Consider the following 11,495-nt stretch of genomic DNA (forward strand, 5'->3'; position numbering starts at 1 on the left):
CTCCCCCTCCTCCCCCTCCCGTCTCCGTGAGTTATCCTGTGATTATGTGGTTACTGTAACAGTCCAGTCTGTCCAGTTGAAACTGGTGTAAAAAAAACCAACAGCCCCTCTCGTAGTGCAGGACGTCCCACACTGAAACGCTCCTGTGCAGCAGAGCACCGCATGTAAACGCTTCTTCAAGGTGTTTGAACCCGAAAATAATGTGAGTGTTCTCAGACGTGTTCTCTTGCCCTCGCTCCTGTTCTAGTTCTACTGTAACATTTCTCGTCTGTGGTCCGCTGTTATCAACTGCATGTTCCTGTGAGGATGACGAATAAATATTATATATATATTTCTATATATAGTATTTATTTAATATATACATATATTGACTGTACATTTCTCTGAAAAAGTGTTACATATTGTTTATTTGCTAGATGTGCAATACTTAATGAGTAGTTAGCCATTGCCAGAGCCGAGGTTTTCTTGAGTTCACTGGCTTTTCACAGAGTGAAGAATGTAAGAAAGAATTTTGTTTTTTGTTTTGTTTTTTATAAGTACATATTGATTGATGTGAATATGATGACTCAGTGCGACATGACTGTTTTAAAGTTTGTCTTTCGCAGGTAAATCAACTCCCAATTCACATCGGGGGAAAATAAATAAGTCTGCCGCTCTCTCCCTATGGATGTAAACTTTATGGAGCATTTTGCACTCAGGCCACACCCCCAATCAGTGTTGTCACAGCAGGTGGTGGCGTTGTTGAGGTAAACATTTGTCATCTTCTCACGGGTTTTAAGTGTCGTCATAGCGGCGCTCGTGTGCGATGTGTGACCACGGGAGCTGCCGTCGTATTTCCTTCAAGAGGTCGTTAATGTTTTTCAGTCTTTAAAACGAATCTCACATTTTATACTGAAGTTGTACATTTGTTGACCTGTAGATGGAAGTTTTAAAAATGAACTTGTGCTACATTCATGTGACATTGTTTTTGCCATAATTACGAGCAGCCAAGTTGGAGATCATCACGATAGACAACTACAAAATAAAATCAATATTAACACAAAGTCAATGAATTTAAAATGAGCTATAAACTGTTTTATCTGGTTTCAGAAACAAATCAAAAAGCAGCAACCAGATATTTGAAGCCTCTTTACCTTTTTCTAAATTATTTTAAAGACTGAATAACAAACGTGTAACTACATCGACTCCTGTGTTCACACTAACGATTCTTTTCATTATCAATTCATCCTTTACTCAGAAAATGGTTTTAAATCCTCTTTATAGTTTCTCAGTTTAAGTCAAAAACTAAACTAAATTTAAAAAAGCAAAGAAAATAAAAGTAAATATTCACATCTGAGAAACGGAAACAATTTTTTCTCTAAAAATTAAACGATTAACACGTTCCTCTAAAGCAGCCGAAGACAAACACCTGCTTTCACGTCACCGATCGGGGTTCAACAAAAGTAAAAAGTCAGCGGCAGCAGTTTTCCACCTTGTGATTGATTGTTGATTTGCCGTTCAGATGTGTTGATTACCTGCAGCTGAGGTCCTCTGCTCCCAGCGGAGAACGCCAAGTCTTAATGTTGTACTGTTGAATCTGGCCCCATTAACTTTCACAGCAGTGAGTGTGTGTTTGTTTGATTGTGTGTGTGTGTGTTCGCGTTCATGTGGTGAACAGTTTCTCCAGATCAGCAATATATCGGTACAGCTATATCACTGGAAGATGTTTTATTTTGATTTTGACATGCTTGTATTTTTAGTAACTTCTCTGCGCTAAGGAAAAATAATCAGAAGATGTTTCATTCACGAGTCACATCTGAAGCTTCTCCGAAATTCAGTTTGGGAACGGGACACAGCTCTTTCTGCTCAAGTTAAACGGACATTTCTTTTTTCTTTTTTTAAAACTGGATTATTACAACTCATCTCTTGTCATTGTACTAGCCAGCTGCTGTAATGAGAAGGAAAAAAAAAAAAGAAATGAGATGCCAGGTGTAAGTATTCCAGTATTTGAAAAGGTATTTATAGAATATGTACAGCTTTGGCAATATAATAAAGTTGTCCCAAATGAAGCTCAGCGTAGTTCATTGTCCTTCATGAGGAAAAATAAAGTGTGTGAACAAGTGGAAGCTTTAAAAAGGTTTATTTTCAACACGCCAGGTTTACAAAAGCATGTTTGCATGATAGTTTGAAAGGTTTAAGACTGGATAAAGACGCATTATTAAAACGTGCAAAATACAAAGCCGACCAAAGCAAAAAGGTTCAAGCTGCCACAGAGGACGAACCTTCTAACCCACCGCCGCTAAGCTCGACTCTGACCAGGCTTCACCTGGTTGTTCTTGCCATGGAGCGTACATCCATGTTGTCTTTCTTTTTCGCTCTAGGGTTACATGAGTAAGTGTAAATATGTACATAAAAATGCATCAAATAAAGTGGTAGGGTTGTACCGAAGCAGATTGTCTGGGCTCTTTGGCTACAGGAGAGCAACATGCAGATTCTCTCTACGGTAACGGCAGCGAGCACAGAGGACTCATCAATCTCTAGCAGCTTGACGACACATCAGTCAACAAAAACTGGCCATATTGAAACATAAAGTCACTGTGCAGCTTAATGACATCATTAAAACAGTTTGTGGGAATTCACCTGTCACAGAAAAGTATTTAAGATACTTTTCTCTGAAACGTCCCAGTCGAGTGGAGGTGAAAGAAATGTAACGTATGCTGCTCAAAACACTGAAAAATGGCACAACAGTGTTTTTATCTTTGTAGAAATAGTTAATCTAGATAAGCCACAGAACTCTGTCAATAGTTTTTTACTGGAACTATCAATCCTTTGTGCACCACACACAAATCTATCCACCCTAACCACATTCAGGCACTAGCAGGAGTTTTAAAAGCGTGTTGACCAAAACTAAGCTAAGATAAATACGCTGGTTTTCAGGTAATGCTTGGTTTTTACATGGTTTATTGATCGTAAGAAGCAGTAATTTTCTAGATAATCTTTAAATCCCTAAATTTGGAAATAAACACTGTCTGAAAACCTCAGCAGATAAAAACCAAAATCGTTGTGTTTGGCCTCTCCGGTTAAGTAGAGAAGAACGTTCAGTATCTCTTTGTAATTTGTTTGAACTGACCCTTTAAATTTAATTTACTGTTACTAAATACTGCCACCTGTAGCACAGAGACTGTGCTGTGGCTTAAGGCAAGTTTGAGCATGGAGGGAAAGTCAATGACATCACTTCCTTTATGTAGGCACAAGAGTAAAGAGTGGAGGTAGCAAGAAACTAACAGGCGGAGAGGAGAGTAAAACTTAAACGTATTAAAAAGTTGTTTGACATAATTTACATGGAGGCTGTGTCAGAATTCACTCCCCTCCTTATATAAAGTCAAAGACACTCAGCTGTTTAATATTGTTGTCCTGAACCAAATCTTTAACCATTGAACCATGAATGAAAAGTTAGTTTATAAAACTTATAAATTACTCAATATCATAATCATGATGTGGAGAACTCAGGACAATGTATAAAACCTCGTAGTCAAATTTAAGCTTATAAAAACTTTTGTCTCTAGTCACGATGACTTTTCTTTTTCTTTGCATGGCAGTGTTGCACTGTTACAAGTTTGAAAAGTTGTCATCATCATTTAAAGTTAAAGGAAAACTTCCTAACTCGCAATCATTGTCAGAGATTTAGCTCTTGACCTGATGTGAGATACTTCAGCGTCTTTGCACATCGCCCTCAGCGGTTTTTTTTTTTTTATAAAAGCAACATTTAATTTAAATCCTAGATTGTTTGGTTTTTTTTTGGCCGCCTGACATTATTTAGATTCTCTGCAAAGGATGTAACCTTTTTTTTTCTCACACGTTCTCATGGACGCAGCTGCGGAGTATCCGGAGGCGAGACATGACTTCGTCCCAGTCCAGGTACGCGCCCTCCAGGTGTCGCAGCCTGTCTGGTCTGCTAATGTAGCTCCGGCGTCCGTGCAGCAGACGCCAGTTATCAAAGGTCACCAAGTCACCTGAAATACAACACCACACAAAGATCATATATGAAGGTATAGGATACATTTCATTTGACCCTCGGTTTGTCTCAGTAAGGAATTTCATTTAGTCATTCATCCCACTTCATTCAGAGAGATCACAGTTTAGGGTCTGTTTCAGAACAAAGGCCTTCAAATAAAACTGTCTGAAGCTTCCTGTTTGAATGTGGAAGCTCAATTACCTTGCTAGTTATTTAAGCTAGTGTTAACAACACACCTAAGTAAAGAATAAAACTTACACATACATAAAATTACATACAAATAAACACATACCCATTCATATATACATACCATTACATATACACACTATTACACACACACAGCAATATGTACATACATACATGTATATGTACATATGCTTTGTCTATTTATGCCTTACTATATACTATGACATTTTTTGACAGTTTTATGCGATACTATACTATGACGTTTATTGGCATTTTCATACCTTACTGTACTATTTCATTTGATACCTTACCATACTATGATGTTTTTATGACCTTTCATGCCTTAATATACTATGATGTTTTTTGACAGTTTTACCATACTATGATGCTTTTATGACCTTTCATTTGATACTTTACTATACTATGATGTTTTTTGTAATTTTTATGCCATACTATACTATGACGTTTTTTGACATTTTTATGGCATACTATACTATGACGTTTTTTGTCGTTTTCATGCCTTACTGTACTATTTCATTTGATGCATTACCATACTATGATGTTTTTATGACCTTTCATGCCTTAATATACTATGATGTTTTTTTGATGTTTTATGCCATACTATACTATGACGTTTTTTGTCATTTTTATGGCATACTATACTATGACGTTTTTTGACATTTTTATGGCATACTATACTATGACGTTTTTTGTCGTTTTCATGCCTTACTGTACTATTTCATTTGATGCATTACCATACTATGATGTTTTTATGACGTTTCATGCCTTAATAAACTATCATGTTTTTTTTATATTTTATGCCATACTATACTATGACGTTTTTTGACATCTTTATGGCATACTATACTATGACATTTATTGGCATTTTTCAGCCTTATTATTCTATTTCATTTGATGCATTACCATACTATGATGTATTTATGACGTTTCATGCGTTAATAAACTATCATGTTTTTTTGACGTTTTATGCCCTGCTATACCATGACGTTTTTTGACATTTTTATGCCATACTATAATATGACATTTATTGGCATTTTTCAGCCTTATTATTCTATTTCATTTGATGCATTACCATACTATGATGTTTTTATGACGTTTCATGCCTTAATAAACTATCATGTTTTTTTGACGTTTTATGCCCTGCTATACTATGATGTTTTTTGACCTTTTTATGCCATACTATACTATGACGTTTATTGGCATTTTCATGCCTTACAATACTATTTCATTTGATACTTTACTATACTATGACGTTTTTTTGTAATTTTCATGCCCTACTGTACTATTTCATTTGATACTTTACCATTCTATGATGTTTTTATGACCTTTCATGCATTAATATACTATCATGTTTTTTTGACATTTTTATGCCATACTATACTATGACGTTTTTTTGTCATTTTCATGCCCTACTGTACTATTTCATTTGATGCATTACCATTCTATGATGTTTTTATGACCTTTTATGCCTTAATATACTATGACGTTTTTTGTCATTTTCATGCCATACTATGACGTTTTTTGTCATTTTCATGCCCTACTGTACTATTTCATTTGATGCATTACCATTCTATGATGTTTTTATGACCTTTCATGCCTTAATATACTGTCATGTTTTTTTGACGTTTTATGCCATACTATACTATGATGTTTTTTTGACCTTTTTATGCCATACTATACTATGACGTTTATTGGCATTTTCATGCCTTACAATACTATTTCATTTGATACTTTACTATACTATGACGTTTTTTGTAATTTTCATGCCCTACTGTACTATTTCATTTGATACCTTACCATTCTATGATGTTTTTATGACCTTTCATGCCTTAATATACTATCATGTTTTTTTGACATTTTTATGCCTTATTATTCTATTTCATTTGATACCTTACCATACTATGATGTTTTTATGACCTTTCATGCCTTAATATACTATCATGTTTTTTTGATGTTTTATGCCATACTATACTATGATGTTTTTTTACATTTTTATGTCATACTATACTATGACATTTATTGGCATTTTTAAGCCTTATTATTCTATTTCATGTGATGCATTACTATACTATGATGTTTTTATGACCTTTCATGCCTTAATATACTATGATGTGTTTTTGATGTTTTATGCCATACTATACTATGACGTTTATTGGCATTTTTATGTCATACTATACTATGACATTTATTGGCATTTTTAAGCCTTATTATTATATTTCATGTGATGCATTACCATACTATGATGTTTTTATGACCTTTTATGCCTTAATATACTATGATGTTTTTTGACATTTTTATGCCATACTATACTATGACGTTTTTTGACATTTTCATGCCATACTATACTATGACGTTTTTTGTCATTTTCATGCCCTACTGTACTATTTCATTTGATGCATTACCATACTATGATGTTTTTATGACCTTTTATGCCTTAATATACTATGATGTTTTTTGACATTTTTATGCCATACTATACTATGACATTGACATGACATTTTTATGACGTTTTGATGCCTTAGTATACTGTGATGTTTTCATGACTTTTAATGCCTTACTATACTATGTTGTTCTTTGACTTACTATGCTATGATGTTGTATACAATGACTTATAACATATATGTGACATACAAATGACAAAAGAAGTGTGAAACCTTACTAAACCACAGATCATTACTACTTTAGCTTCAAGGAGCCACTCACACTTTCGGTCAGCTTAAGAATGTGTAAATCGACCAGGAGTTGAACTCAAAGAAGCAGCTACAAGTCCAATTATATTGCTGGATCTAACCAGGCAGAAAAAATACAATTTTATATTAATACATGCATAGCATTACATATAAACATACCTTCATACCACAACACATACATACAACACATTCATACATACATACATCATATATATATATATATACTGTTACGGCAGGGTGCCCTCCTGATGTTTCTGTCGTTTCCCTGTCCTGTATCCCATGTGGCTCAGCCCAGGCTGATTACTTCATGAGATACACCTAGCCTTGGAAGGAAGGCTTTAAAAACTTTGGTCCCAGCATAAGAAGACCAGAGGCTTTCAGCGTGCGAACACCTGGTTTTGTTACGTTCTGATTTATGTGTCTTTTGTTGTTTTAATTTTGTGTCTTGTCTTTTTTTCATATGGATGTTACATAGACCCTTACATACAAATAAGTAAGGCATAAAAACGTCATGAAAACGTCATAATAAAGTTAGGAATAAAGAAGTCATAAAAAGTCATAATATAGTAAGGCATAAAAAGTCATATTATAGTAAGGTATAAAAAGTCATAAAAATGTCATTATAGTATGGCATAAAAATGTCATAGTGTAGTAAGGTATGAAAAAGTCATAAAAAGTAATTATAGTAAGGCATAAAAAGTCAAAAAATTATATTATAGTGAGGCATAAAAATGTCATAGTATAGTAAGGTATAGAAAGGCATAAAAATATAGTATAGCAAGGCATGAAAAGTCATAAAAACGTCATAGTAAGGTATGAAAAAGTCATAAAAAGTAATTATAGTAAGCCATAAAAATATAATAAAGTAAGGTATAAAAAGTCATAGTATAGTAAGCCATAAAAATGTCATAGTATAGTAAATGTATAAAAAGTCATAAAAAGTCATATTATAGCAAGCCATAAAAACGTCATAGTATAGTAAGGCATAAAAAGTCATATTATTGTAAGGCATGAAAATGTCATAGTATAGTAAGGTATGAAAAAGTCATAAAAACGTCATAGTATAGTAAGGTATAAAAAGTCATGAAAATGTCATAGAATAGTAAGGCATAAAATGTCATAGTATAGTAAGGTATAAAAAGTCATAGTATAGTAAGGCATAAAAACGTCATTGTATATCAAGGCATAAAAAGGCATAAAAATGTCATAGTATAGTAAGGTATAAAAAGTCATAAAAACGTCATATTATAGTAAGCCATAAAAACGTCATAGTATAGTAAGGCATAAAAAGTCATATTATTGTAAGGCATGAAAATGTCATAGTATAGTAAGGTATGAAAAAGTCATAAAAACGTCATAGTATAGTAAGGTATAAAAAGTCATAGTATAGTAAGGTATAAAAAGTCATAAAAATGTCATAGAATAGTAAGGTATAAAAAGTCATTTTATAGTAAGGCATAAAAACGTCATAGTATATTAAGGCATAAAAACGTCATAGTATATTAAGGCATAAAAACGTCACAGTATAGTAAGGTATAAAAAGTCATAAAAACGTCATCTTATAGTAAGGCATAAAAACGTCATAAAAACATCATAGAATAGTAAGGTATAAAAAGTCATTTTATAGTAAGGCATAAAAAAGTCATAGTATATTAAAGCAATAAAAGTCATAAAAACGTCATAGTATAGTAAGGTATAAAAAGTCATAGAAAAGTCATAGTATAGTAAGGTATAAAAAGTCATATTATAGTAAGGCATAGAATGTCATAGTATAGTAAGGCATAAAAAGTCATATTATTGTAAGGCATGAAAATCTCATAGTATAGTAAGGTATGAAAAAGTCATAAAAACGTCATAGTATAGTAAGGTATAAAAAGTCATAAAAATGTCATAGAATAGTAAGGCATAAAAAGTCATATTATAGTAAGGCATAAAAACGTCATAGTATATTAAGGCAAAAAAAGGCATAAAAATGTCATAGTATAGTAAGGTATAAAAAGTCATATTATAGTAAGGCATAAAAACGTCATAGTATATTAAGGCAAAAAAAGTCATAGAAACGTCATAGTATATTAAGGCAAAAAAAGGCATAAAAATGTCATAGTATAGTAAGGTATAAAAAGTCATATTATTGCAAGGCATGAAAATGTCATAGTATAGTAAAGGTATAAAAAGTCATAAAAACGTAAGCCATAAAAACGTCATAGTATAGTAAGGCATAAAAAGTCATAAAAAGTCATATTATTGTAAGGCATGAAAATGTCATAGTATAGTAAGGCATAAAAAGTCATAAAAATGTCATAGAATAGTAAGGCATAAAAAGTCATATTATAGTAAGGCATAAAAACGTCATAGTATATTAAGGCATAAAAAGTCATAAAAACGTCATATTATAGTAAGGTATAAAAAGTCATAGAATAGTAAGCCATAAAAAGTCATAGTATAGTAAGGCATAAAAAGTCATAGTATATTAAGGCATAAAAAGTCATAAAAACGTCATATTATAGTAAGGCATAAAAAGTCATAGTATATTAAGGCATAAAAAGTCATAAAAACGTCATATTATAGTAAGGCATAAAAATGTCATAGTATATTACGGCATAAAAACGTCATAGTATAGTAAGGTATAAAAAGTCATAAAAACGTCATCTTATAGTAAGGCATAAAAACGTCATAGTATAGTAAGATATAAAAAGTCATAAAAACGTCATAGTATAGTAAGGTACAAAAAGTCATAAAAACGTCATAGTATAGTAAGGCATAAAAAGTCATATTATAGTAAGACATAAAAACGTCCTAGTATATCAAGGCATAAAAAGTCATAGAAACGTCATATTATAATAAGGCATAAAAATGTCATAGTATAGTAAGGTATAAAAAGTCATATTATTGTAAGGCATGAAAATGTCATAGTATAGTAAGGTATGAAAAAGTCATAAAAACGTCATAGTATAGTAAGGCATAAAAAGTCATATTATAGACGGCATAAAAACGTTATAGTATATTCAGGCATAAAAAGTCGTAAAAAACGTCATAGTATAGTAAGGTATAAAAAGTCATAGTATAGTAAGGTATAAAAAGTCATGAAAATGTCATAGTATAGTAAGGCATAAAAAGTCATATTATAGAACGGCATAAAAACGTCATAAAAACATCATAGAATAGTAAGGTATAAAAAGTCATTTTATAGTAAGGCATAAAAAAGTCATAGTATATTCAGGCATAAAAAGTCGTAAAAAACGTCATAGTATAGTAAGATATAAAAAGTCATAAAAATGTCATATTATAGTAAGGCATAAAAACGTCATAGTATATTAAGGCATAAAAACGTCATAGTATAGTAAGGTATAAAAAGTCATAAAAACGTCATAGTATAGTAAGGCATAAAAACGTCATTGTATATCAAGGCATAAAAAGTCATAAAAACGTCATAGTATAGTAAGGTATAAAAAGTCATAGAAAAGTCATATTATTGTAAGGCATGAAAATGTCATAGTATAGTAAGGTATGAAAAAGTCATAAAAACGTCATAGTATAGTAAGGCATAAAAACGTCATTGTATATCAAGGCATAAAAACGTCATAAATACGTCATAGTATAGTAAGGCATAAAAAGTCATATTATAGTAAGGCATAAAAAGTCATATTATAGAACGGCATAAAAACGTTATAGTATATTCAGGCATAAAAAGTTGTAAAAACGTCATAGTATAGTAAGGTATAAAAAGTCATAGAAATGTCATATTATAGTAAGGCATAAAAACGTCATAGTATATTAAGGCATAAAAACGTCATAGTATAGTAAGGTATAAAAAGTCATAAAAACGTCATAGTATAGTAAGGCATAAAAACGTCATTGTATATCAAGGCATAAAAACGTCATAAATACGTCATAGTAGAGTAAGGTATAAAAAGTCATAGAAAAGTTATATTATTGTAAGGCATGAAAAAGTCATATTATAGTAAGGCATAAAAAGTCATATTATTGTAAGGCATGAAAATGTCATAGTATAGTAAGGTATGAAAAAGTCATAAAAATGTCATAGTATAGTAAGGTATGAAAAAGTCATAAAAACGTCATAGTATAGTAAGGTATAAAAAGTCATAGTATAGTAAGGTATAAAAAGTCATAGAAATGTCATATTATAGTAAGGCATAAAAACGTCATAGTATATTAAGGCATAAAAACGTCAAAGTATAGTAAGGTATAAAAAGTCATAAAAACATCATAGTATAGTAAGGCATAGAATGTCATAGTATAGTAAGACATAAAAACGTCATTGTATATCAAGGCATAAAAAGTCATACAAATGTCATAGTATAGTAAGGTATAAAAAGTTATAAAAAAGGTCATATTATAGTAAGGCATAAAAATGTCATAGTATAGTAAGGCATGAAAATGTCATAGTATAGTAAGGTATAAAAAGTCATAAAAACGTTATAGGATTTTAAGGCATAAAAACGTTGTGGCATTGTAATGCATAAAAAGTCATGAAAACCACACAGTATAGTAAGGCATAAAAATTCATTTTAAAAAAAGTCATATTATAGTGAGGCATAAACGGTTTTATGCTTTAGTATACTATTATCTATGACATATATATA

At 31.6% G+C, this 11,495-nt stretch overlaps 1 protein-coding gene across 3 annotated transcripts in view; it reads right to left on the reverse strand.

Annotated features, from left to right (window-relative positions):
• Positions 1 to 2,102: 2,102 nt before the first annotated feature.
• Positions 2,103 to 11,495, reverse strand: part of bbox1 (butyrobetaine (gamma), 2-oxoglutarate dioxygenase (gamma-butyrobetaine hydroxylase) 1) — a 38,605-nt gene continuing 29,212 nt past the window's right edge. For all 3 annotated transcript variants that reach the window (XM_023393152.2, XM_023393151.2, XM_087170143.1), the window contains one exon: positions 2,103 to 3,992. In XM_023393152.2, the coding sequence (XP_023248920.1) occupies positions 3,832 to 3,992 (161 nt within the window). In that variant the 3' untranslated portion in view covers positions 2,103 to 3,831. The remainder of the gene's footprint in view (positions 3,993 to 11,495) is intronic.

This window comes from Seriola lalandi, unplaced genomic scaffold (assembly GCF_002814215.2).
Source record: "Seriola lalandi dorsalis isolate HSWRI2012SDOR001 ecotype SW California unplaced genomic scaffold, Sedor1 jcf7180002054929, whole genome shotgun sequence".
Taxonomy (NCBI): Eukaryota; Metazoa; Chordata; class Actinopteri; order Carangiformes; family Carangidae; genus Seriola; species Seriola lalandi.